This window comes from Leptonychotes weddellii, chromosome 6 (genome assembly GCF_054177405.1).
Source record: "Leptonychotes weddellii isolate Sample4059 chromosome 6, ASM5417740v2, whole genome shotgun sequence".
Classification (NCBI taxonomy): domain Eukaryota; kingdom Metazoa; phylum Chordata; class Mammalia; order Carnivora; family Phocidae; genus Leptonychotes; species Leptonychotes weddellii.
The window spans coordinates 27,600,262-27,628,035 of NC_138374.1; the positions used below are offsets into that span (position 1 = coordinate 27,600,262).

At 48.8% G+C, this 27,774-nt stretch overlaps 1 protein-coding gene and 1 long non-coding RNA gene across 5 annotated transcripts; one reads left to right on the plus strand and one right to left on the minus strand.

Moving 5' to 3' along the window:
- Window positions 1-1,122: 1,122 nt before the first annotated feature.
- On the minus strand, window positions 1,123-13,880 carry LOC115942687 (uncharacterized). 2 transcript variants are annotated; one of them, XR_004077287.2, is made up of 3 exons: window positions 13,603-13,878; window positions 11,699-11,880; window positions 1,123-1,942 (listed from the first exon to the last, which is right to left on the minus strand). It is a non-coding gene; the product is annotated as an uncharacterized LOC115942687 (long non-coding RNA). The 2 variants fall into 2 exon arrangements; XR_014146232.1 differs by lacking the exon at window positions 1,123-1,942 and adding an exon at window positions 8,851-9,165 and having other exon boundaries at window positions 13,603-13,880.
- A 158-nt stretch (window positions 13,881-14,038) lies between these two features.
- Window positions 14,039-22,024, plus strand: AVPI1 (arginine vasopressin induced 1). Of its 3 annotated transcripts, none has more exons than XM_006738300.3 (3): window positions 14,039-14,194; window positions 20,176-20,472; window positions 21,434-22,024. In XM_006738300.3, the coding sequence occupies exons 2-3, from the start codon at window positions 20,186-20,188 to the stop codon at window positions 21,591-21,593; spliced, it is 447 nt and encodes a 148-aa protein (XP_006738363.1). In that variant the 5' UTR covers window positions 14,039-14,194; window positions 20,176-20,185; the 3' UTR covers window positions 21,594-22,024. The 3 variants fall into 3 exon arrangements, with proteins under 3 accessions (XP_006738363.1, XP_006738362.1, XP_081679832.1); XM_006738299.3 differs by lacking the exon at window positions 14,039-14,194 and adding an exon at window positions 14,261-14,563; XM_081823706.1 differs by lacking the exon at window positions 14,039-14,194 and adding an exon at window positions 14,643-15,850.
- The last annotated feature ends 5,750 nt before the right edge of the window (window positions 22,025-27,774 follow it).

Genomic DNA, 27,774 nt, shown 5'->3' on the forward strand with positions numbered 1-27,774 from the left:
CCTTGGGTCCAGACTCCTAAGCTGTTGATTGCTGGCTCGTTAGGCCCTCTCTGGGAGCATCCAGTAGTTCTGCGGTACTTCTGAGTCTGGTACATTGCAAGTGCTGGCTGTCACCTTTATCTCTGCCTGGCACAGGGGAGACTCAATAGATGTCCACAGAGTGGATGACCGAGTGGCTGTGGGAACAGCAACGAAAATGATAGGGCCCTCATACCTAGGGGCCATGCATGCTTCAGTCCACCAGCCAACCCTACCTGCAGAACTAGCCCCTCATCTCCTGGTCATGTGATGTGTCCATTGGCCCCCTGGCCTGGCTGAGCAGGTCTCTCTTCCAGCAGCCTGCCCCCCCCCCCCGCTTGTAGGAGAAAGTATATGTGGGTCTCAGGGGACTAATGCCTCTCGCTGCACAACCCCACCTACAGGGACCTGAGAAAGGTTGAACGCTTATTTTAAATGAATAAAAGGTGGGACGCCTGGGTGGCTCAGTCGGTTAAGCGTCTGCCTTCGGCTCAGGTCATGATCCCAGGGTCCTGGGATCGAGTCCCACGTCGGGCTCCTTGCTGAGCAAGGAGCCTGCTTCTCCCTCTGCCTGCCTCTGTCTCTCTCTCTCTGATAAATAAAATCTTAAATAAATAAATAAATGAATAAAAGGTGATGTATAACATCCATATCTGTGTAAGATAGCATGGTATTGAGACTCAGGGTGCAAACCGTGGAGGCAGACTGCCTGGCTATGCATCACAGCTTCACCACTCCCTCGTGCTGGGACCTGGGGTGTGTGTGCGCATGCGCACATAACCACTTTGTGCCCCAGTTTCCTCATCTGTGAAAGCCTTTCATTCAGCAAATGGGTATTAAGCAACTGTTAGGCACTGGGCACTATTTTAGGGTCTAGGGATACATAATACATATGTGATCATTATTAATTAAATGCTTACTATGCTCTAGGCACTGTTTTTTTTTTGTTTTGTTTTGTTTTTAAGATTTTATTTATTTGCGAGAGAGAGAATGAGAGACAGAGAGCATGAGAGGGAGGAGGGTCAGAGGGAGAAGCAGACTCCCTGCCGAGCAGGGAGCCCGATGCGGGACTCGATCCCGGGACTCCAGGATCATGACCTGAGCCGAAGGCAGTCGCTTAACCAACTGATCTAGGCACTGTTTTTTACTGTTGTTTTTTTTAAGTAAGCTCTATGCCCAAGGTGGGGCTTGAACTCACTCCAAGATCAAGGGTTACATGCTCTACCGACTGAGCCAGCCAGGCGCACCTATATTCTAGGCAATGTTATCCCTGATTTGCTGGTGGGGAAGCCAGGGCTCAGAGGGTTAAGGAAGGTGACCATGTTCACAGAGCTGATGGGTGACAGTTTAAACAGGAGCCCAGGTGTGGCTGGCTCTAGGTGACATTCAAAGTGCTTATATATACTTTCTCATATTTTATTCTCAGCCACTGTTACAGGGACCCAGAGAGGTTACATAACTTGCCCAAAGAAACAGAACTGGCAAAGGTCAGTGTAGAGACTCAAACCCAGGTCTTCTGATCCCAATTCTGGGGCCTTTCTAAACTCAGCATCCCTTAGCAATCAATCCCTGGCGGGACATCCTCGATGTCCTCAGGGTGCCAATCTTGAGAAGGGCTGGAGCTAGGACAGGCACCTGAGGGCTGAATCTGGGTGCTGGGCTGATGACGGGGTTACACTACACAAACTACCTCTGTGAGTAGGGGACCTAACCAAATAAACATTGAGAGGGAGAAAAGAGAGTCCTTCTGTCGCCTAAAAAAGGCATCTGGAGACTTAAGGGTAGAGCGCCACCTGGTGGGCACAAACCTTCAACCGCACAGCTAAGTCCAGCTCCTTACAAGGAAGCCAATGGGGTGGCTTTGGGGAGATATTTTTAGCCTCTGGAATCCTGAAGACATTCCAAGCGGCAGTCCCAGGAGACTCTGCAAAAGCATAAGCATGCAAGGAGATCTTGATTCCTCCAACTCAACAAATAAGACCTAAGCACCTGCGGGATGCAAACAATCGGGGTGTGGAATGTAGGAATAAGGAGCACGAGCTCCCGCCCTCAGTGTTCACGCTTTTTCTGGTAGTGGAGGGACAGCTGTGGGCACAAAAGAAAGAGCTGGATGCAAGGAAATCCAAAAGGGAAAGTATGTGTGATGGGAGGGCTGGGAAAGCTTTCAGATTGAAGTGTCTCTGGAGAGTGGATAGAACTGTGACAAGCAGAGATCCGGGCTAGGCGTTGTTGGGCAAGGCAGTCTACCATGGGGCCTGAGCAGCTCTGGCTCTAACCACTGAGTGTGCTAAGAATGCAGAGCCCTGGTCGCCCATTCGCTTTCCCACCACTGCTCACCGTTGTGTTCTGCAGCCAGCAACGTTGTGGGATAAGGGAACATCTCCCAGACAAAGAGCAGGCTTGCTTGTTGCTTACTATAAAAGTGGTGGGGGTAGGAAGGGACAGGGGTGGGTGCTCCAAGCTCAGGACTCCGTAGCCGTGACATAAAGCTCCTGCGTGGGTAACCCATCGACCTGGGCCCCTCTGCTTTGCCCCCCCTTAAACTAGGGAACAAGGGAAAGAGACATAAGGATAATGCTCATGCTGCTTGCTGTGCCAAGAATGATAAATCCTTTGAGTCTGACTCAGGAAACCGTGTCTTCTGCCCACATTCATGAAACAACAGCAGGCTAGCTTATTAGCTTGTAAGCAGGGTAAATCACAGCCCTGACAAGTGCTATAGGCAGAGGGAACAGTGTGAGCAAAAGCAGGGCCTATGTTGCTCAGGGAACAAGAAGTAGTGAAGTAGTGATGCTTGCTGGGTACTCTAAACCCCAAAGCAATGACTTTCACATGCCCAGAAGGGAAGACAGCTTATAACAAGGAGGAATGCGTGGCCACCCTGAGATCCCACGACCCACCCCTGATGTTCAGTCAGTTCTGTCTTCAGTCTCTGGGCTACTGTAAATTACTGCATATATGGACTCAACTCACATTGGTTTAATACCTATTACGTGCCAGGCCTTGAGCCAGCACTTGACATAAATTAGCTAACAGCAGAAGCAAAACTCACAGTGAGGAAGTAGATGGGTGTTGGGACCTGCAGAATCTTGCCTTGAATCTTAGAGTTAAATTACTAAATAAACATTTCCTGAACACCTACTATGTACGTACCTGGCATTATGCTACTCCTATACCTGAGTTGGAAGAGGCCTTAAAGATCATTTGCTCCAGGCTTCTGCTTTTATGAAGGGGTAACTAAAGCCTGGAGAAGGTAAGTGACTTGCCCCAGGTCACACAGCTGGTTGATGATGTGAGTGCCGAGTTTAGAACTTAGGTCTCCTGACTCACAATCCAGTGTTCACTCGGGGCAGAGGGCTCTGCACATGAACTCTCATTTGTCAGCCAAGTGGCTCACATGTCCAGGCCTGTTCCCAAGGCTGTGGGAACAGGGACCTCTGGAATGGTGGGTGGGGTCCCCTCTGGGTTGGAGTTGGGTAGGAACCTGGATGGCTCTTCAGTTTGTTACTCCAGCCCCCAAGGAGTACCTAGCCTTCACTGGAGCTATGAAGTGGCCTGGATTCTGGGCCCCTTGGGCAGACAGAGGCAACGGGCCACAGGCTGGGCATGAAGTGGTAAAGGTGTTTGACTCTGACAAAGCTCAGACCTCACTCCCCAGGAGAAGCTGGCCAGGACCAGACCTGAAGCCACAGGTACCCTGTGAGGCTTATCTGGGTGTGAAGCCACCCAGAACACTGGCTGGGAAGGCCGGGTCCCTAACGCTAAGTAACCATGGGTGACCAAGGTAGATGCCCATGAGACTTCACCATTAATTGGCTGCCCATGAGGTGCTGAAGATGACCTCCTACTGGGACTATGATGGGGATGTGCAGACACCAGCAGACCGTATTCCTGGGAAAGGAGGGGCCTCACCTATAAAGATGGACACTCTGAGCCAGGATGGACAGAATCAAACACCACCACTCTGCCAGTCAGCCTCAGATAAAAGTGGAAGTGGCTCAATAGTAGTAACCAATGTTTGCAAAGCATTTACCACGTGCCAGGCACCATGCCAGGTGCTTTCCACTCTTGTCTCACTTAGTTCCCGCAACAGCTCTGTGAGGTGGGGCCATTAAAACCACCTCCACTCTAAAAGGAGGAAACTGAGGCACAGAGAGCTTATGTGACTTATCTAATGTCAATCTAATGGAGAATGAAATTCAAATATTTGATCTCCAAATCCAGGCCTTTAAGCAGTGCATGTATCTCAGACTTCAGCCTTGATCTTGGAGGTCACAAGACATCAGAGGACTGCCCCTGAGCAGTGACAAAGAAAATGATCCCCATGCTGCAGAGATGGTCAGCATGTAGGGGGCCAGGCATGGGGCCATGAGAGTGGGTGTGGCTGTCACAGGCCCCAAGATCTGCACTTGGGGGAGGCTGACTGTGTATGCTGTTTCTATTTCTGACCCTGCTATGTGAAGGGTCTCCGGGAAAGGGGGATTTGTCCCCTGAACTCTCTAGCCTACCCACGGCTGGAGCTTTAAAGCAAGAGGAGTAAGGTCCAAGGCTTGGCCTAGAGCCGAGAGTCTCCATCAGATGATGTTTTGTGCTGAGTGTTCACCTGCATCTCCTCCTTGGCCCTTGCAACAACCTTGGCAGATAGGTAATTCATTGTCTCCACTTGACAGTTGAGGAAAATAAGATTCAGAAAGATTAAGCTAGGAACTAAATTTAGATTTCTGGACCACTGGAAACACTACAACTGTCTGAGATTCCCTGAGTCTACTTTAACCATGAACTTGCCCCTTAGGTCTAGTCTCACCGGACTCTTCATAAGACATTATTCACTGAAACCACAGAGCAAAAGCAAATGTGGTCTCCCCTCCTCTACCACTTGGTCTCCAACTCCCATTACTCCTGGGGCCTCCTACAGATGTGGCAAATTATGAAGATTTTCTCCAACTCTGGTTTCCTCTCTGCAGCCAAACCCCGGCTCCCCCACCAACCAAGACAGAGTGGGACATGACTACCATGACTGAAAGAGATCAAAGATCACAGAAACCACTAGAGACCAAGAAGAACCTTGTCCTGACCCATCAGGAAGATGCCAAAATAGCAAACATCGGGGCACCTGGGTGGCTCAGTCGTTAAGCGTCTGCCTTCGGCTCAGGTCATGATCTCAGGGTCCTGGGATCGAGCCCCACATTGGGCTCCCCACTCAGTGGGAAGCCTGCTTCTCCCTCTCCCACTCCCCCTGCTTGTGTTCCCTCTCTCACTGTGTCTCTCTCTGTCAAATAAATAAAATCTTAAAAAAAAAATAGCGAACATCATGGCATTCAAGGATCAAGAGAAGCAGCAAGAATATTCAGGGCTTTGGGAGGCTGCCTGCCTCTCCTATGGCAGCCCTCTCCCCGTACCCACAGCCCCTGTTGGAGTGGTGGCTCTAGATATAGATGGTATATTTATACTATAAAGCTCTGCCCCTACTTTCCCATCTCCTCTTCTGACCCAAACTGGGCCTATCAGATTCCTTCTTTTGGAATTTGGCCAAATGGTCGTTCCTAAATGGAGCTAGTGGTGGAGTAACCAAAGCCAGTGCATGAGGCAAATTTAGGAGTAGAAAGCCTGAGCTGGCAGAGGAAGTTGATCTGCAGATAAAAGGGCAGTGTGTTAGGGTTGTCTAAAGAAACAGGATGGATAGATTATACATATAGATTTACTATAAGAAAATGTAATCATGGAGGCTGTTAAGTCCCAAGATGTGCAGTTGGCAAGGTGGAGACCTAGGAGAGCCATGGCATAGTTTAGTCTAAAGGCTGAAGGCTCAAGACCCAGGAAGAGCCAGTGTTTCAGTTAGAGTCTGAAGAAGGGGGTGGGGGTGATCAATGTCTCAGGGCACCTGGGTGGCTCAGTCGGTTAAGCTTCTGACTCTTGATTTCGGCTCAGGTCATGATCTCAGGGTTGTGAGATCGAGCCCCATGTCAGGCTCTGCACTGAGCATGGAGCCTGCTTAAGACTATCCCCCACACTTGCCCCCATCCCCACTTGCATGCATGCACACATGCTCTCTCTCTCTAAAACACACACACAATACAACAATGTCTCCACTCAAATAGTCAGCAAAAGGAGGTCCTTCTTACTCATGGGAGGGTCAGCCTTTTTGTACTATATAGGCCTTTAACTGATTAGACAAGGCCCACCTACATTAGGGAGGGCAATCTGTTTTACTCGGTCTACCAATTCAGATGTTAATCTAATCCAAAAACACCCTCACAGACACACCCAGAATAATATCTGAACAAATCTCTGGGCACTCTGTGGCCCAGTCAAACTGACACATAAAATTAACCATCACAGGCAGCTAGCTAAACAGGGACAAAAGACGGTGAGAGAGGACAGCTGCCTGTGACTTGCTTCCGGTTGTTCTGCTACACTTCATTTCTGTGAACTCACCGTTGCTTTCCAGTAACAACACCCCCCGTACTTCTTCACCTGAGCTATCTTAAACAGATTTGTTTCTTATCAGCACTGGAATGCTTGCATCTATGTCCCCTTCCCCTGAATCTGGGTAAGCTTGTGACTCAGTTATAACAAACAGGATGGCAGGAACCACACTGTATGACTTCTAAGTTCTGTCCAAAAGACAAAGCCACTCCTGCTTTGGTCACTAGAACTCACACTTGCAGCCCTGAGCCACCATGGAAGAAGTCTCTGTTCCGGGTCATATTGAGAAACCACCGAAGCACTCCAGTCAGCAGCCTTGGCCTTCAAGTTCTCCCAGCCTAGGCACCGGACATAGGAAATGAGCTTTCAAATGATTCCAACCCCCAGCTGTCAAAGCAACCTGTGCGTTCAAGACTTCCAGCCGGAGTTCTGACATCAAAGGGCAGAGACAAGCCACTCCCACTGGGCACTCTCTCAATTCCTGTGTATCATTCATGCTTTCTATTTTCTGTTGTTTTGTGTTGTTTTGACATCTTGGGACCTTGCAGATCCAGGGAGGGACTGCCCCTCCCAGAATTAACTAATTCCTAAAGGTAGCAAAGAATGTGACTGAGAGTATGCCTCTGACATGCAAACCAACCAATCCTGAGCCCAACTCCAAACCACCTCCTTTATTTGGGCTCTTACACTCCAGGAGGCAATATTCCCCTGCCCTAATCATCCCAGGGAAAGGTATCAGACAACTGGAGACAGTCCCTATGCCCCAGAGCCTGCTGGAATTATTCAAACTAGCCAATCCTAAACTTGCCTAGCTGCGTACTTTGTTTCACCCATTTCTGCCCACAAAAACTATAATAAAAGCTCATGTCCATGCTTTTGCTCCTTCTGCCTCCTGACTGACCCTGGTGCTTGCCAGTGTGGCCATGTGTGGTGTGGCATGTCCCTTCCTCTAGGGAACTGTGAGTAACAATCTTTTCTTTTCTTTTCTTTTTTAAAGATTTTATTTTATTTATTTGAGAGAGAGAGCACAAGAGGGCGGAGGGTCAGAGGGAGAAGCAGACTCCCTGCTGAGCAGGGAGCCCGATGTGGGACTCGATCCCAGGACTCCAGGATCATGACCTGAGCCGAAGGCAGATGCTTAACTGACTGAGCCCCCCAGGCGCCCCCAAGTTATCTTTTCAATGGCAGCCATCACCTGATCTGTTGGCCTCACAGTTCCTAAATAAAACCAAAATCCTGACATTTTAAAACATCCTGACCTGGGGCACCTGGGTGGTTCAGTCAGTTAAGCCTCCGACTCTTAATTTCAGCTCAGGTCATGATCTCAGGGTCGTGACACCTGAGGTCCCACGTCCAGCTCTGTGCTCAATGTGGAGTCTACTTTAGAGTCCCTCTCCCTCTGCTCCTCCTCCGCCAAATAAATAGATAAAATCTCTTAAAAAATAAATAAAACATCCTGACCCACAGAATCCATGAGCATAATAAAATGGTCATTTATGCCACTGAGTTTTGGGGTGATTTGCTATGCAGCAGCTGTAGCTGGAAGACGTTGATATCGTGCAAGTCTCTAACCTCAGCTTCTTCATTGGCATAATGAGATGAACAGCAATGGCTCAGTATCACTGCGCTGTTGTGGGGATTCAATGAGATGCAAAGTGCCTAGAGCTCATATGTGTTAGCTTTATTATCAATACTGTCTTCTGAAAGAGCTTGGACACCCAGCTCACTGGTTTCAGGGTATCACTGGATTGCAAGACAAAAGCCTGCTCTCATGTGAGTTTTGCTCACTTGAGGTTCTTTATCCTCACCACATTACCAGTCTCGCTATCCTCCACTGGATCAGCCAGAGTCCAATCTCGAGACAGAAACCACACAGTAATTTGCATAGGGAAACCTCAATATGAGGAATTATTATTTACTCTAATGGAGTGCTGAGGCATTAGCTAACAAGAAGTTAAAGAATATAGGAAAAGAAGACCTAAGCAACAGCCACTACTCCTAGGGCTGAGATAGGCCCTTAAGAAGAGCTCTCCGCCCCCCTCCCTCCTACCAGGGCCAAGATTCAGATCTCCTTAGAAAGGAGACATAGCTGTGGCTCAGTAAATGGGGAAGAAGTCAGTGAGGTGCTGTCCCTGTAGAACTTGCCAGAAATCAGCCATCTGGGGTGCTACTGCATGGACATCAAAAGTTACAGCAAAATGGAGCGCCTGGGTGGCTCAGTCGGTTAAATGTCCAACTCGGTTTCGGCTCAGGTCATGATCTCATGGGTCATGGGATCCCCTGCCCCAGATGGGGCTCCGAGCTCAGCTTGAAGATTCACTCCCTCTGCCCCTCCCCCCCACTCATGCGCACTCTCTCTCAAATAAATAATCTTTTAAAATCTTTAAAAAAAAAAAAAGATTACTGCAAAGCCACCCAAGGGGCCGAGGGAAGCTACCAGCCCATGTGTGTTACTGGCCGCCCAGCGCTGTAGGACCCAGGCGCTGAACAAGCCGCCCACACCGCGGGAGCCTACACAGGGCGGGGGAGGGGGGTGCAGGGGGGCAGTGCGCGGTGGACCTGGTGCCTGAGAAGTCACCTGAGCTCCATGAGCAGGCCCTGGAGAAGCCTGGCAAGCTGCGGGAGCCTGGTGAGAGGACACACCAGAACCAAGGAGAGAAACCCTTCCTCCCACGGCGGCTTGCCGGCTCCCTCCACTGACAAGGCTGAGCATTGTGCCTGCTGGAAAAGGAGAAACATTTGCAGGACTCGGCTCCGTGATCACAGAGATAACTGGTACAGTCTACCTCTTTGGAGACTCAACTTCCATATGCAACCCTCTATATACATTTGGACTTCCATACGACAATGAAACAACTCAATATTACCACCTAATGAGTTACAGCTCTCCTTCTGGGACATGACATTCTCATTCCCTCTCTCCAAAATAAGGAGATACACAGTCCCAACGGTCTGCATTAAATACTGCTCAGAAAGAAAAACAAACAAACAAAAAAACACAAAAAACTTCTCAGATTTTTTCAGAGTCCCTCGGAATACACTGTTAACTAAACACTAAACTTGTGACATTAACTTCCAACAACTTACATATAAACTTACATATGAAATGAAAACATGAAGAGAGAGAAAAAGAAAAAGGTTAGTATGTACAAAAACATCCTGTATATATAACAAACAAAAAATAAGCAAAGCTACTACAAGCCTTGTTTTTATAATTGGCCACAGGGCTGTTTTAGTAGCCATTAATGATTTTCTAGCTGCTTCATTCCTTCTACACTTATTGGTTGGTATGCTACTATAAGAAAGGCCTTTTTCTTCTCCTCTGTTTACCTATTTATTCACTTATTTATATTGTTATGGACTTAGGTATTATTTCACCCACTGAGTTATAATCTGTTACTGTTATGATTTATTTTGATGCTCTGCACTTGCTAATGGGAGCCCTTATAAATGGACTCCTAGTCCTTTTGATGTGTTTCCAGCATTCTTTGAGTACTTCCTTACTTTCCAGGACAAGATGTTCTAGAATCATCCTGAACTTTCTCAACCATTTCTCCAAGAAGCCATGGTTCCTTTTGTGGAGAATGATATTGAGAACTCGGTATGTGGATTGTAAATGTGCTTATTCCTATTGGGGTATCATCACTTCTAGGCCCTCTCAGAAGACACAGCTGGAGAACGTGTGTGTTTGCATGTGTTTGTGTGGATACATACACATGTATATACGTACACATACACATTTAAACATATGCATACATTTACAACTTATCTATTTCTATATCTACTTATCTGTATGTTAAAAACCATGAGTTCATACTTGCTATGGACTGAATTGTGTCCCCCAAAATTCACATGTTGAAGCTCTACCCTCCAATATAACTGTATTTGGAGTAAGGAAGTCATTAAGGTTAAGTGAGAGGTCCATAAGAGTGCAGCGCCGATCTGATAGGATTAGTGCCCTTATAAGAAGAGACACCAGAAAGCTCCCTCTCTTTCTTCACCATATAAGGACACGGTGAGCAGGTGGCCGTCCGCAACCAGGGAAGAGAGCTCTCACCAGAAACCAGATGCGCTGGCACCTTGATCTTGGACTTCTCGCCTGCACAGCTGTGAGAGCACAAATTTCTCTTGTTAAGCCACCCAGCCTGTGCTATTTTGTTATGGCAACCCGAGCAGATTAATACAAAATTGACCTTTAATTCTAATGTACACGAGTCAGATTAGGTGTGGGTTTTTTTATTTTGCATTGTTTTGTTTTGTAGTGTTTCTATAATGTACCGTTTGCCTGTAGGGCTTTGCTCTCTTCTCAGTTGCTAAGTCCAGAGAAGAGGGCTGTAGTAAGTTGTCTTGTGTAATGTCCTAAGCAGAAGGGTGCTTTTTAAAAAGTTTAGAATTACCAAGAGCATTTATCAAGAAAAACAGAGCTGACTCAAGAGTCACACTATTGCTTGTCAGCTGAGTGTGAAAGTTCTCTCTGCTCTCCCCAGAACAGGACAGAGAGCAACAACAAACCCACTGGAACAAACCTCAAGTCCACCGGGGAACCATTTACAAGAGCTGCTTGAGCAATTCCTGCAGGACAGAGAGCGAAGGAGTCAAATGCTGATTTGGTGTCTACAGCAAGGTTTCTATTGAGCACTATGCCTATTGCACCTCACAGCAACAGAGAGGTGGGTATGATTATTTCCACTTTATAGATGAGAAACTAGGAAAGTGAGAGGTTAGATTATTTGCCTAAGGTTGAACAGCTGGAACCCCTTTCCTAGACTCTACTCCCCTAGAAATTAGCACTCTGCTGAGCCATCCTGGCGCCCAAGGCAAAAGGAAATAGGTGCACTCCTCTACACACCTATCAAAATATTCTCTGAATTAAATGGAAAAAGTAGACGAAAGGCCCACAATCAAAAAACATGACCATACATAAAGCCTTGTGTTGCCCAATCGATTCACACACTATTTTCAGTCGTCATAAAGCTAATTGGCAGGGAGCATAATGGCGACCTATGTGGGAACCATGGGCTGATAGGAAATGACTATTCCTGTTGCAAAATGACACGAGGTCATAAAACAAACAACAAGCTGTCTTTATTTTAAGTGTTGATATTTTGTTCACCGTGGATGTTTTACATTAATTTTGGTTTTTAAAAAATATTACATTAAAATATTTATCTTGATTACTGGGTTTTTGTTTTTGTTTTTGCTTTTGTTTTGGTGTCCCTTTAAGTATTGCACCCAAGGAGTATTCCTCACTCACCTCACCATAATCTGATCCCTGGTAAAACCAAGTCTTGGCCTGAATTACAGCAGGGCTCCATTCCTCAGAGTTGACCTTCTCTTCCAAACAGGGTCCTTCCTGTTGGGGGGTTGATCCCAAATCCTCCACTCCTGCATGATGGAAGTGCCCTGTCTTCTCATCAGACATACGGAATCATAAAGCTGTAACAACAGAAACGTTTCCATTGTGTGGTAAGCACATGGTCACACGCCTGCAAAAATGTGGGAAGACACCAGATGTTCTCCACCCAGCCTTAGTCACATCTGACCCAGAAACCACAGGTTCCCAATTCCCACCCTGGTATGCTCATCTGAGCTCCTGGCATCAGAAGTCCTAGGCTCTCCAAGCACTGATATGCCAAGAGTTTGGCCTTCCTATTTGTGAGACCAGGGAACAGGGCGTCCCTGGTTCAAGCCCAGCCTCCCTGTTTAGGACTCCACACACTCCTCTTTTGAGCCAAGCAGTTGGCTGAAAGGCTTTGCAGCAATGAGTGCCTTCTATTGGAGACGCACACTGCTGACTTCTTTATTCTTTTTGCTATTTCCCTAGGTCTTCAGGGAAAGCAAAGAGAAACCATTGTTAAAACCCTTTAAAACAGCAAAGCACTTGCTGATGATGTTTTTGTGCTGGACAGAAAGAGGAACTAGAGACCACAGGATGAGGAAGAACAGCTCCCAAACATTCCTTCCACTTTGCAGAAAGGGACCCACAAATCCTTATATGCTGGCTTTTACTCTTTCCCCTCGGAACTTTTACAGAGGAGAGATCACACTTAAATGACCATGAAGGTCGGCTCTGAAGTGAAATAGAAGTCAGGGAGACCTAGCTGCCTATTCGCAGGCACCTTCCTGACCATTTTTGAACCAGTGTGCAAACAACTCCTCATCTTCCAAAAAACTAACCAAGCATTTATCAAGAACCTATTGGGGGCACCTGGGTAGCTCAGTCGGTTAAGCATCCGACTACTGATTTTGGCTCAGGTCGTGATCTCAGGGTCATGGGATGGAGCCCAGCGTTGGCTCTGCACTCAGCGGGGAGTCTGCTTGAGATTCTCTCTCTCCCTCTCCTTCTGCCCACTCCCCCCCTCATAAATAAATAAACCTAAAAAAAAAAAAGAAGAAGAAGAAGAACCCTTTGGCCACTGCATCCACTCCCAAACCGTCTAATACAAGTTCCAAGCTGCGACCAAAGTGACCTTCTAAAAACACAAATTTTTCATGAGGATGGAATGAGCTAATATTTGTAAAGTGCTGACTGGCATTACGGGCACATGGTAAGTGCTATAAAATATCTGTTAAACGATATATATAATGCTATGCCCCTCAGAGAGTCAAATGGAAACTTTTTCACCGTCCGCCTCTGCCTTCTGCTTTCTCACCACTCTACCCCTTGCTAGCCTTGCTCCAGGTCTCATATCAAGTCCTTCTGAGTCAAGCTACCTCCTAGACTCCGCACATGCCATTCCCTCTTCCTTAAACACTCTTCCCAGACCCACTCCTCTTCATTTGACCAACTTCAACTTCTTCCTTTCTTAGCTTAAATGTTTCTTCTTCTACCTCCCAGGACCTCCTACAGGGAGTTGTTTCCTCCTGTTTGACCCTTTTATAATGTTTATCACAATTGTAATCACTACTGAATGTTTTCAGCTCTTTAACGTCTGCCTTCCTTACTAGGCTGTAAATTCCCCCAGGGCACAGGCTTATAGAGGTCTCCAGTTCACTGCCTGTTAAGGAACTTGGACAGGGTGGGTCCCTAATGGACCATTGTCCAATGAATGTATAAAACCTTCCTAATACTGCTCATTTAGGTAACTGGCCCAAGGTTGCACAGACGGTTTAAGATTTGAACCCACGGCACTCTAGCTTTAAAGCCCAAGATCTCACCATCCCTTCCTTTCCCTCAGAGCTGGAGCCAGAAGACAAGTGGTCCGTCTGGGAAGTGAAGTTAAGGGAACTGCTGATTTGCAGACGGCCACACGTTGCAAGGTGCGCGGCGCGATGCGCGCCGGTCTAGAGCGCAGGAGAGGGGGCACGCGTCACGTGTATCCGCCTGCCGCCGACGCACCCCGAGGCTGGAATGCGGCCCCGCCCCGCTCCCGCGCCAGCAAAACCGCGCTCTCCCAGGGCACTGACGTCAATGAAGGGGGCGCCTCCGGGCGCCGTGCTAGGGTGGCCCAGGGCGGAGGAAAGGGGCCCCGGCGGACACGCCTCTCGCCGCTGCTCCGCTGCTGATTGGACCCGAGGAATCTTCGCACTCGGGTTTCGAAGCCGGCGGAGGGAAGGGGGCGGAGCCTCGACACGCCCCTCGCCCCTCTGTTGCTGATGATTGGCTCACAGAGTCTCCGCGTTCGATTTTGGAAGGCTCTCGCCGGAGCTCTCACCGAGGCTCGGCGGTGGATTGGCTCTTTCCCGGCTGGGGAGCGCATTCTCCCGGGAGTCGCGGCAGTGACCTAGCTGGCCCGCCTTGAGCAGCCAGGTACGTAGATCGGAGGCCCGGTTCGCGCTGCAGTGGGAGCGGGCGGGTGGGCGAGCCGTCAGAGCCAGGGTGCCGCTGGGACCCGAGCCTGCAGGTCCACTTAGGGCCTGGCGTTGTGTGAAGCTTCGGCCACGTCTGAGCCCCGGGGGCTGACCTGTGCTGGGGATGTCACCCTGCGACCTGGGCCAGGATATCCCCTCCCAAGCTCTCGTCCTGTGGGTGAACACCGCCTGGTCCTGGTGAGCACCTTCGCAGCAGGAAGCGCAGAGCTACGCCCGCCCTTTCGAAAGGCCGTGAAGGGGTTAGGGTGGGCACATCTTAACCTGCCCCATCCCGATTTGAGGTCTGTGGGCGCTGCCCTTCAGCGTGGTGAGTAATTGCTCTAACTCCCCGCGGGGCCGTGGAGTGCTGAGCGCGCCGAGGCTGGCTTGGGAGACCTGACTTTCAATCCCTGCGCCTTCCGAAACCCGCAGAAGCGGATAGCAGGCTCCGAGAGGTTTCAGAGCCTCCTGGGTCGTTCCTTCCCCTGAAGACCTCGTCAGCCATCTGGCAGAACAAAAATAACAGTGGCTGAGAGGCTGGGTGCTGGGGTCACACTACCCGGGTGTATCCAGCCTCACCACCTACCTCCTGTTTGACTTTGGGCAAGTTACTTAACCTTTTTGAGCTCAGCTTTCTCATCTGTAAAATGGGTATAACCTGTAACTGTAGTGCCTCTTCATGGGGTGAGGATTAAAAAGATCACCTATTTGAAAGTGACGTTCTGTGCTTGACATGGAGCAAGCTGCCTTGGTGGCAGCTGTGGCTTAAAAATCCGCACATGAACCCATCTCCCTTTAAACCTCTTTTCCCAAGAGTGAAAGCCCCTTCTGAGGGAGTTTCATGCAAATGACAATGATTCTATACTGCCTAGTTGTTAAACAGCCTTTTCCTTACATCACTCATTCATGCTGCAATGTACTGGGATGGATGCTTTAATATACTTTTATCTCCCTTATCCCCTTACGGGTTATTTACTCTCACTATTCTCACTATTTTGATGATGAGCAAAATGAGGCAGGGGAAAACAGGAACGTCACCCAGTTTTCAGAGGCACAGCCAGAATTCAGGGTTCTTGAACTCTTGAAAAGAGTTATTCCTACATCTAGAGTTTATTTTCCAGACGTATGTGAGAATTGGTCTGGGGGTAGGGCCCAGTTCCTTTCTCCGCTTCCACATTAGCTTTGGAGACTAACGTGTATGCAGTTCTCTCAGGCACTCCTGGTGGAGGCTAGGTCCTGAAGGCCTGGGGGGGGCTCACTCGGCCAAGTGGACTGGGCCTCCCAGTGGAGGAGCCACAGATTTGGGCTGCTGTCCAGGGGCAGGGAAGCAGGCCAGGGCCACAAGTGTTGATTTGGGCCTTGGGCCAGAGCCTCCAGTTCTTTATCCAAGAGGCCCTTTGCCTCCGATTACAGATTATTGCCATCAGCAGGGTTATCTGAAGTAGGGGAGCTGAGTGTGAAAGTGGCCCAGCTCACGCAGATGTGTTCTGCCTCTCGTGGTTACGTGTGCCTCCCTGAGACCACAGTCGGAATAGCTGTGTCTAAACAGAGCTTCATACACTACAAAGGATGCGCAGTTGTGCACTGTATTTATGTATTACAAGTTCATTGCATGGTGAGTCACTTTTTAAATATACTTCTTTGTTAGAGTTCTCTAGTTCATTTATTGCCTATTTCAAAACAAGTTGAACTTTGTCATTTTCCACATTTGGTATTTACTTTGGGGGTTCATTTTAAGCTAGTTTGTGTCAAACTGAAGTTTTTTGCAATGAGTTTTTACTCATTTGCTCACAGACCCATGTTTATATTCTTTCATGTCAGCTCTGGAATGAAAGATCCATTTGTAATCTTTTAATATCCCTGTGGTGTCATTTTCCGGTTTAAAAAAGTACCATTGTTCAAGTATACACTGACTTTCTTGGATTCAGGTCTTGTTCAAGAAATTAGGGGGAAAATAACACATTGAAAGAGATAAGAGACGTTTCTTCTGGGGAGCCTGGCTGGCTCAGTCGGTGGAGCATGCTACTCTTGATCTCTGGTTCTAAGTTCAAGCTCCTTATTGGGTGTAGAGATTACTTAAAAATAAAATCTTAAAAAAAAAGTTTCTTCTGATAATTAAAGTGTTCTGATTCATTTTCTCAAAGTTTACATGTAATCCTCTGTGAAATCCACTGATTTTTATTCCCAGTCTTAGTGCTGGCTGAATCCCAGGGTGCCAAGCAGAGCCAAGAGTGAGGATCCTCAAAATCTGGAGGTGCCAAGGCCCCCCGCCCCAAGGTGCACGCAGGGTATGTTTGAAGCTGGAGGCTTAGACTCCCTCAGATGGTTTGTTGGTGTGTTTTAACGCAGACGCTAGAGGCTGGAGGTGGGGCCTTGTAGGGCCTTGTAGCCACACAGAGGTGCCTGGGAGGATCTGGGAAGTCGGGCTCCAAGCCATCCCTTAGACAGCTGCCGCTACTTAATCCAGTTGCCGTTCTCTCCGAAGGGAGGGTAAGATTGCCTGAATCTGAGAGAAACGATACCACCTCTTCTCCCACCACCCAGACCAGCCTAGGAGTGTGCCCCAGGCTTGGCCGTAGCCAGCCCAGGTCACTGGAGTGCTTTAGAGCAGTGAGTTCTCTGTCTTCCAGACCTTAAGCCCCACATCCCACCAGCAAAACAGTGCCTTGTCTCCAGGGAAGATTGAGGAGGGCGGAGAAGAACTACTGGTTGGGGAATTTCCTGGCACCTAATTAGCCAGACCTGTCCACACGTGTTGCATCTAGGCCTCGGCAGCCCAGCAAACCCAGTCACCGCTTCCGTACAGACCTAGCCTCTTCAGAGAATCACTGACTCTGCACACGCCCTCAGAGACCATAAGCATCAACCTGTTCTTCTTACAGATAGAAGTGGGAAACAGAGGCCCACGGATGTGAAGTGTCGGAGGCCCCTCAGCCAGTGAGTGGCATGCCTAGGGCTCTGACTCATAAGCCAGTACTGTGTGCACTGGGTTGGGCTGCAGTTCCAGCTTTGTTTTGTGGAAGCTGGGGGATCTTCCTCTTCAGAGTGCCGCAGGTTCAAGGCTAGAACAGCGGGTCATGCAGTAAACAGCTTTGACGCTAATGAAAAAACTAAAATAAATTCTACAACCCCGCCCCTGCCTTGTGTGTGGGCTAGTCACGGTTCTTCCTTTTGCACCGGCAGGTTTCCCCCTTGGTGACTTAGGTGAGAATAGTGAAATACCCCCACCAAAATGATGGGCAGCAGCATTTGAGCTGCTCGGCTGTAAAGGCAGCCGAGGTTTTCAGACACAGCTGGAGCCCCTCACACCAGGTCCTGGCCTTGGCTGAGCCCCTGGCATTGAATCTGTCTCAGCTTCCTTTGCTCCTCTGAGCTGGGAGGAGGGTAACCGCGCCTGATTCCTAGAATTGTGTTGATGAAATAGCATGCATACTGTCTTATCACCTGATGCAGAGTAAATGACCCAGAGTCAGCTTTTATATCAGCCTGCAAAGTGTTCCCTGCTGACTATTGTTTTCTGGTCACAGTATGTTTTTATCATCCAGCTCAGGGGAGTTAATTACCACACATACTAGGTTTTTAACTGGATTCCGTAATAGTGCCTAAGGAGAGAGAGATTTTAAATTCCCATTTCCAGATAATAAGCACAATTTTTATGGAGTTAGTTTATCTGAAAGTCTTCTACAGGTTTATTTATTAAACCTTTTGAAGAGAGTGGGGTTCTTATGAGAGGAGGCCTAGACACTGGGACAGGGTGAGTGTGGAAATTACTGGAGGGCGCCTGGGTGGCTCAGTTGGTTAAGCGACTGCCTTCGGCTCAGGTCATGATCCTGGAGTCCCGGGATCGAGTCCCACATCGGGCTCCCTGCTCAGCAGGGAGTCTGCTTCTCCCTCTGACCCTCCTCCCTCATGCTCTCTGTCTCTCATTCTCTCTCTCGCAAATAAATAAAACCTTAAAAAAATAAAAATAAAAAATTACTGGAATAAGGAGGGTGGCTATTGAGTTGAGGAGGAGGGAGGGCCAGTTACATTTGCAGAGTCTAAATGGGATGGAGAGAGGTCTCAAACTCTCAGAACAAAGGCAGGTGAGAGTAAGGGCCGCGAAGCTGGGAATGCTTTATGTGATTTCCATTTTGTTGGTTACAATGAGCATGGACATTTTGTATTGAAATGTATTTTAATTTTTATTCCCTTTTTAAGCTAGTTTCTGGGTGACCAGTATCTCCGTAGCTCACTGGAATGAGGTGAGGTCTGGTGTAGCAGCCTGGCCTTTGCCATCAGGCCTGGGGCTGAGGAGCGGAAGGAGCACAGGCAAGTCCTCCAGCTGGCTCAGGCCAGAACAGAGGAACAGAGATCCTATCACACCCCTGATCCAAGTACAAAAGTGAAGGAGGCCGGGGCGCCTGGGTGGCTCAGTCGTTAAGCATCTGCCTTCAGCTCAGGTCATGATCCCAGGGTCCTGGGATCGAGCCCCGCATCGGGCTCCCTGCTCTGTGGGAGGCCTGTTTCTCCCTCTCCCACTCCCTCTGCTTGTATTCCCTCTTTCGCTGTGTCTCTGTCAAATAAATAAATAAAATCTTTGAAAAAAAAAAAAGTCAAGGAGGCCAAAAGGGGTGGGGGGGGGTGCAAATTTACATTTATTTGGCTCTTACCTGGTACCTGATACCATACCACCCTAGACTCACTCAATCCTTACAGCAATCCTGAGAAGTGGTTATGAGCCCCACTTCACAGCTAAGCAGAGAGGCTCAGATAGGTTGAGGAACTTGCCTAGGGTCACCACTAGGAAGGTGGCAGGGCTGGGACTTGAGTCCAGTTCTGTGTAATGCCAAGGTCCTTGGTCTTCCTTGTCTCTACTCTGCTTTCCAATGTCACAGCGTTTTCAGGCTATACTGGAGACAAGGATAGGGTGAGTGAGCCTCCTTTTATTATTCTTTATTATTCAAATTGAACTCTCTAGAACTGAGGAAGATCGTTTAATTTTCCTTTCCTATTGGGGGGGAGCATTGACATGAGCCTTCCTTTTATTGAACTTTCTTATAGATTTCAGCCTCTGCCCATGGTCGTATATTCTAACCCTGTAGCTTCGCCCGTGTTGCTCTCCATGGCCTTTTGGACTGCAGTTAGATCTATTTCATACTGTGTTTGCTAAACTATGTGGACTTGGTCTGTCTCCAGGGTCTTGAAAATAGGTGGGATGACTGTTCTCAGTGTTACAGGTGGGAAAGCAGAACAGAACATCGAGCTCACTGCGACTCTGTGAAGTAGGAATTGGTACAGGAGGCAGCTGAGCTAGGCAGTGGTGGAGGTGGCTAGAAGTGGGATTCCAGCCTAGGTAGCCGCCCCATAACCTCCCCTCACTTAGCATCAGAGAGATCTGGATTCTGTTCTTCAGTGTCTTCACCTGTGAAATGAGGATTCACGACCCCCCCACAGGGCTGCCTCGCAGTTACGTGACTGCAAGTCTTAGAGCCATGCCTGATACATTTAAATGCACCACACAGTGCGGTGGGTGCTGTCAGCACTGTCCTTGGGACCTAGGTATCCTGGGGTCTGCCTGGGCTCTACAGCCGGATGGACCTGGCTTCTACTCCCGCCTCTGCACTTACGCAAGGCTTTGTGACTGCCAACGGTCATTTCACGGAGTTGCACTTCTTCACCTGTATGGTGCGGATAAACCATGCTTACGTCACCGGTTGCTGTGACTCTCCAGGGAGATACTACATGTGTTGCATACATAAGCACTTTATAATCAAGTCTGACTGTCATTATTCATATTATTTCCCCCAGGTGCCCTGGAAGTTAGAGTGACTTTAAGTCAAGACTTAACTGCACATTGGCTCCTGGAGAATAGAAACATCGGAAGCCTTGCATTGGTCGGGACCCCAGGTTTGGGAAGGGCCTGCTAAGCTGATGTCTCTCCATGCTTTCCTTCCCCAGAGCACCCAGGATGGGCACCCCAGCCTCTGTGGTGAGTGAGCCGCCCCCTTGGCAGGCCCCGGCTGAGGCCCGGAGCCGTAAGCAGGCCTCGGCCAACATCTTCCAGGACGCCGAGCTGCTGCAGATCCAGGGTCTGTTTCAGCGCAGTGGGGACCAACTGGCCGAGGAGCGGGCACAGATCATCTGGGAGTGTGCAGGAGACCACCGTGTGGCAGAGGCCTTGAGGAGGCTGCGCAGGAAGAGGCCCCCCCGGCCGCAAGCCCTGGGCCACTCATTGCACCACTGCAGCCGGCTCAGGTGGGTCCCTGGAACCGGAGGGCTGAGGGCAGGTGAGCACTAACGGTGCCCCCGCCACCATTTCCTGGCGCAGGGACCTGGCGCCACTGTAAAGTACGTGCGACGAGGGTGGTCAGGTCTGTGCAGTGCCTACGATTGCTGTTACTACTGGAGTCATACTGGACCCTGTGAACTTCCGTGGGAAGGAGTGCTGGGTCCTAATTTTGCAGTGATTCTCAGCCAGGTGGGAGGGACTGTTGTTTGGGAGGAAGAAAATTTGTTTCCCTATCGTAGAACAGGTAAGAATCACAAGTAAGCCTGGTTAAAATCTCGCCTGTGGGATTATAGAGACTGTAGCGTAGGAAGGTCCGGTAGAGGTATTGAGGTTTGGAAATTGTTGAGGAACTTGAAACTTTCCCTAGTCATCCCCCTGTGCCTAGGTCACTGACAGCCTGGGAACAGCGAGCCCCATGACGTCAAGCTGAACCACATGGCCCAGCCAATCACTGTGGGTTATGCTCTGGGCTCTATTCTTCCCGCTGCCTTCTCGAGGCCCCCAGTCAGAGCATTAGACCTGAACAGGTCTCCCGAGTCATCAGGTCCAGGGGAAGCAAATCAGGCCCTTGCTCAGATTGACTCCAGTTGACTTGCGGTCCCTGTTTAAAGCACCTTGCTAAGGAGGATACTCCGTTCCTCGAGTCTCGTATCACAGCGGACTAATGATGACTGCCATGAGGACAGCATGAGGAAGCTGGAGAAATGCAGAGTATCACACACCCTGATCTAGTCCAGCTCTCTTTACAGAGAAGAAATCTGAAAGCTTTGCCTAGTCTTTAGCTCTCAGAGGGCAGATGAGACCCGAGCCCTGGTCTCGTTTTACCCCGAACAGTGTGTTTTAATACTTCATCATGACCACAATCTCTTTAGCCCCCATTCTGCTCTTCCTATTGACGTGGGCCTACCACACACTTGTTCTCTGCAGAATCCCCGAGCCCTGCGCTCCACTGGCCGACCCACAGAGTGGTGCCACGGAGACGGCTTCTGGCGATCAGTATCTGAACTCCAGGAGGACAAGTGCCAGGATCCGCCGGAACTGGAAGAAGCCAGGCCCCACAAGCTACCTCCATCAGATCAGACACTGATCCAGGGAAGGGGCAGTATCTTCCCCAGGAATCATAGGGACTTTTGCCAAAGGGCCCAGGAGGTGAAGAAGGAAGAGAGACTTGAGGCAGACAGCCCCACAGGGGTAAATGAAAGACCACTGCCACTGGCCTGCTCCATTCAGAACAGGACTGGAAATGTCCCCTGAGCTCTAGGGGGACCCATTCCTCACCAGAAGGTGGAGAAACAGCGCCTCAGCTCTTCCCATCTAACAGTACACCTGGGCTGCATGATATTCCCCCGAGAGTCAAGTGATGGGCACTCAGATTGAGCATCTCACCACTCCTGCTCCTAACCCTCCTGCTGCTCCTGTAACCCGTGGCCCGGCGACCTGCCCACACCCCTGCCCCTGTCAGGCTAGCACAAGGAAACCGTGGTTTAAGGGGCAAAATAAAAACATTCACATCAACAACAGTGTGTCTGTCGCAGAAAGGGAGGGTCCCCAAATGGACACTCTGGAGCCAGGGGATGAAGGGTTGCGCTTACTCCAGGAAGGAGAAAATAGGACAGGCCTCCTTTTCCCTGTGAGCACCCCCAGTCCCCTAGTTCCCTGTGCCCAAGCCTCCTTTTCCAGAGACTGTCCGATTAGGAGATGGAAGCATCTCTTTAGGGCAGTCCTGATCCACAGGAGAGAGAGGGCTCCTGGACTCTGGCCAGTTCTAGAAGGGGAAAGGCTCTTCCAGTCGGCCTTGCACAGTGAGCAGTGAGCCTGCAGTCAACGTACTGTCTGCCAGCCCTGCAGCTGGTTTCTTTATCCCCATGGGCCAACCATCCTGAGGTGGGTCAACAGCTGGACCAATCATTCTTAAGCCTCCAGCATGACCTGAGGTTTCCTAGCCTAAAAACCTTTAAGGTGAGGATTTTTGATTACTCTGCTGGCTTCACCTCAATAGCATATTATGTGCTCATTAGCATTCAGCTCCACTCCCCAGGAATCCTATCTGCCCGATCACCCCCCACTTAAAGGACCCAGGGTTCAAAGTGCTTCAGGCAGGCTACCATGTACACACATAAAGGGTTGCCCTCTTGTAGCCAAGAAGAGACGCTGAGTCCACATTCCTCATCCCAAACCCTTTGGGCTAGATGACTTTGTTATTCAGAATTTTTTCCGCTTTTAGGAAGTAGTCAGTGCAAATACTGCATAATCCCTACTGGGGAAGTATCTCATAACAAAACATTAATATTTCTGCAACAAATATACACACTAAGAGGAAAACATGATGGTTACAAATAGCTTCAATTCATAACAGTGTAGGTTCAGGTCACGTTTTGGTGTCAACTGAGTTAATGAAAATATTAAGCACTGGGACTTTGGAAGTGAGGACCCGTATAACTCAGGAGCCCTATCTCAGCAACTCCATGGAAACACATAGTCCTCTGTCCTTAAAATTGCATTCTACCTTGTCTTCCTTTCACCCAAGATCACTAGACAAAAAAGATCAGAATTGGACTTGTTATTCATACATTTGCATTGATTTAAATACATTACATACAAGTTCTACAGTGCGTTGGAAGAACAACATAGGCAGCAGCACTCTCCCAGCCGGGCCTCACCTCCCTGACACGGGGACAGGGCCTGGGGCTGGCAGAGGGCTGGGCTGTCCCGTGAGTGCTGCCCAGAAGCCTGCCTTGGCAATTTGGGCCCCCAGCTCTCCCCAAGTCCACATTCAAGGCAACCTGAGTACAGACTTCAAGGAGAATGGAGACATGCCAAGAAAGGATGCCCCACATTCTTGCCTGCCAGGACTGGGACCAGCCCCCTTGTACGCTGGACCCAATTTCCTTCTCATGAGAGAGCTGGTCTGGATGAGGGCAATGTGCAGATCTAGTTGGCTGGGGGAAGCAAGCAGCTTCCTCTAAGACTGCTTGGGCTCTTTCAACACCCAGGTGGGAAGCTTTACCAACAGGTCTGTGTAGAGAGGTCTTTGGAGAGCTAGACACACCTGGGTCCTCTCTGGCCTCTGGGAGCCCTGCTGCTCCTGCAGTCTGGGTGCAGGCACTGTCGAAAACATGGTCCCCCAGGGCAGATTCCAGGGTGGCCGAATGAGATTGTCAGGGCTAAGAGCTGTGTCTTTGTCCACAGGGCATGCATATCCAGCTCCCAGAGACTCTTCCTGTCAGCTGGAGGGAACCCCAGCACATACTGGCTCCTGGGGGCTGGAATGCAAAGGGACCAGCTTGGCCCAGCTGACAAGAGGACTGCACAGCTCTGCTCTTCCTCCTGGGCAGCGGGAGCTGGGCAAGCGGAGGGCACGCAGCCATAGTCCTCGCTCCCTTTCTTTGGTTGTTTTTCAAACCTTCAAGATAGTTTCTTTCCAAGGCTGATTGACCAATCGCAGGGTGCCAGAATCTTGAAGTGTCCAGTAGCGCAGAACTGCCCTTAGCCACAGATGGCACCCTCTTCCCTCCCTCCTGAGGCCATTCTTTGCTTTGGTGTAGAAAGGGCTCGGACACCTGGCAAGGGGGACAGCTGAGGGGAAAGACACATGGAAGCAGGAAGATGCACACTGAGCTGGGCAGGCACTGGGGGACAGTTTAAAGGCCTTTCTCCTCTGGGCCCTGCCCTTCTCAAGAAGCCAGGGAAAAACTGGCCTGGAACAAGAGGTCAGGGAGCAAAGGGAAGCTGCCAACTAGGAAGAGAACACGAGTCCCGTTACCTCCACCAAGCAGCAGGTGGTGGCACACAGAGAAGTCCAGGGACCTAATATCCTGTCCTCTCATGAGCTGAGATGCACCTCACTGAGACCCACTCCAGAACCCAGAACTGAAACCCTAAGTCAAAAGTGTTGAGAAAAAAAATAGCTAACAACAGAACAAATCAGAGGACCAGGGGGAGTTTATCACCAGGACTCAGGAAGCAAGGCTGGGATAAGTTTACCCACAAACAAATTACAGCTCCCAGCATGCACTTCGGCCAGATGGATTGCTTCTGCATGCTGGGGAGGCCACTTCCTCCCTCCTGCTTTTGCCTGAATGGCAGGTAAACTGCAAGCCTGGACTAGGGAGCCTGCATCCTTAGCAGGGCAGAGAGCAGAGCCAATCTCTATGATCATATGCAGAACCACTGAGAGTTCCGGAGCAAAAGTGTCCCGACCATGAGAACTGGGTTGGGAGGCTTTTAGTCAGCCTATTGTACTGGTGGGAGAAATGGAAGAAAATTTGGCAAAAACCCAAAGGAAAGGTGTGGCTTCTGTCTGTCCCAACTGGTGAGTCACCCAGTGGCTCTCTGAATCACCCAGCCGCATTGGTCCACGGGAGTAAGGAACTATGAGGCACCTGAGTGTCTGGGTCCATGCAAATTTAGGTCTGGATCAGAGGTTTCTGACCTGAGAGGATCTGGGATTCTGCCTGGGTTTTGCTACTAATATTTAAATTCATATTTGTATGTTCGTTTTCTGATGCAGAATATAATGAGGAATTGCCACAGAGCAGGGTGTCAGGGAGGGAAGGGGATTTCCCAGCCTGCCCCACGGGATGCTGGGAGATGCTCCTTCCGGGGCTTCTGGACTACTCACTCACATGGAGGCTCCAGCCCTCCCTAGCACTTTGAAGTGCCCAACAGCACATACTGTCCCTCCGATTGTGCTTCTCCCTGTGCTTGGGAAAGCGCTGAGGGGGTGGCAAGCAGAGAAGAAGGGCTCTTAAGGGCACTGCTCTCCACCGGCTTCTCTGGCTTTTCCTGCAACCCACTCCCCAGGCTTCCTCCCAGCCCAAGTCTCAAACAACATGTCTTTGTCTGCCTCTTGGGCTACCACCACGAAAAGAAGGGCTTCCGACTCTGAAAGCTCTGTGTGTAGGACTCGCTAGAAGACCGCTGGTGGGAACGGGCCGTCTCGACAATCACGGGTGGCATCTGGACAAGGTGCAGGGGACTCTTGTTGTCTTTCAGAGCCTGGGTCAGATTTAGGATCTGCGGCAGGAAAAATAAGATCAGTGAGGGAAAGACCAAGGCATCCTGGTCTGCCTCTGAAGGGAGACCTGCTGATATAGTACTCCCATAAATCGATACAAAAATAAGTAACACATTAATGGAAAATTATACAAATAGGGTATTTCCAAAAGTAGGAATGTAAGGGGGCAAAATACAGAAAATGGAAATCTCTCTGGTCATTTAAAAAATGCAACTTTAAGGGGCGCCTGGGTGGCTCAGTCGTTAAGCGTCTGCCTTCGGCTCAGGTCATGATCCCAGGGTCCTGGGATCGAGCCCCGCATCGGGCTCCCTGCTCCGCGGGAAGCCTGTTTCTCCCTCTCCCCCTCCCCCTGCTTGTGATCCTGTTCTCACTGTGTCTCTCTGTCAAATAAATAAATAAAATCTTTAAAAAAAAAAATAAAAAATAAAAAATTTAAAAAAAAAATAAAAAATGCAAATTAAAACCAAAACCTCCCATTTTTTGCCCTTCCCGTTAGTAAGGATACAGAAGAAGAAGAAGATGCCTCAGATTTGAGGAAAGTTCAGAGCCAGGCTATGGGGCTGGATCCTGGGCCAGTTTTTCAGAAAGGCTTAAAAGTGAACAGGCCCTCTGACTGAGCAATTCCATTTGTAGGAACTAAAGAAACAACCATGGATATGCACGAAACACTTAGTTTCAACTAATACACTGCAATATTGTTTATAACAGTGAAAATGGTATAAATGCCCAAGAGCATGGGATCAGTTAATAATCTAAGGGATAAGAAATAGCAATTAAAAGATCTATTTTATTGGCATGGAAAGCTAATCCTGATGTCAAGAGACAGAAAAGGACAGAGACAGGAGCCAGTATTATAATGTGACTTCACCTTTATTTTCTGAAATTCTATCTTCTTATCTACCTATCTGCAGAGAAAAAAAATTCTGGAAGTTGGCAGTAATTATCTCTGGGTCAAGAAATTATAGGGGATTGGGGCGCCTGGGTGGCTCAGTCGTTAAGTGTCTGCCTTCAGCTCAGGTCACGATCCCAGGGTCCTGGGATCAAGCCCCACATCGGGCTCCCTGCTTAGCGGGAAGCCTGCTTCTCCCTCTCCCACTCCCCCGGCTTGTGTTCCTGCTCTCGCTGTGTCTCTCTCTGTCAGATAAATAAATAAAATCTTTAAAAAAAAAATAAAGAAAGAAATTATAGGGGATTTTTATTTGTTCATTGTTGTTTACCCTTATTTTCTGATTTTCCTACAAAGACCATGTATTTTGAAAAAAGCCAACATTTCACTTGGCTTCTCTCTCAAATGCTATCATTGTTTTTTAGACTTATGGAAAAGTTACAAAGATCGTGCAGAAAGTTACTCAGTTTCTCCTAATCTTAAATTCTTACATAACTACAGTACATTTACCGAAACTAAGAAATTAACGCTGGAACGTTACTATAAACCAAACTCCAGACTTAATTCGGATTTCATTAGATTTTCCAGTACCGTTCTTTTTCTCTTTCAGGATCCCATTAGGGATACCACATTGCATTTAGCTCTTTATCAACTTTTGTCCATATTTTACAGATATTTCAGAAATGTGTTCATGGGAGGGGCGCCTGGGTGGTTCAGTCAGTTAAGCATCTGCCTTCGGCTCAGGTCATGATCCCAGGATCCTGGGATCGAGTCCCACATTGGGCTCCCTGCTCAGCAGGGTGTCTGCTTCTCCCTCTCCCCCACTTGTGCTCTCTCATACTCTCTCTCTCAAATAAATAAGTAAATAAAATCTTAAAAAAAAAAAGAGAAACGTGTTCATGGGAACATGTTTGTCAAAATTAGAATCACCACCATTTATCTTCTCTGATAGGACAGTACAAAAATGGAAGTTGTCCTATGATAGCCTGCTTGCTTGCTTTTTAAAAGTTTCTTTTTTTCTTTTTTAAGATTTTATTTTTAGGGGCACCTGGATGGCTCAGTCGTTAAGTATCTGCCTTCAGCTCAGGTCATGGTCCCAGGGTCCTGGGATCGAGCCCCGCATCAGGCTCCCTACTCAGCAGAAGCCTGCTTCTCCCTCCCCCACTCCCCCTGCTTGTGTTTCCTCTCTCGCTGTGTCTCTCTCTGTCAAATAAATAAATAAAAAATAAAATCTTTAAAAAAAAAAAAAGATTTTTTTTTTTTTAAAGATTTTATTTATTCATTCATGAGAGACAGAGAGAGAGAGAGAGGCAGAGGGAGAAGAGACACCCTGCTGAGCAGGGAGCCCAATGTGGGACTCGATCC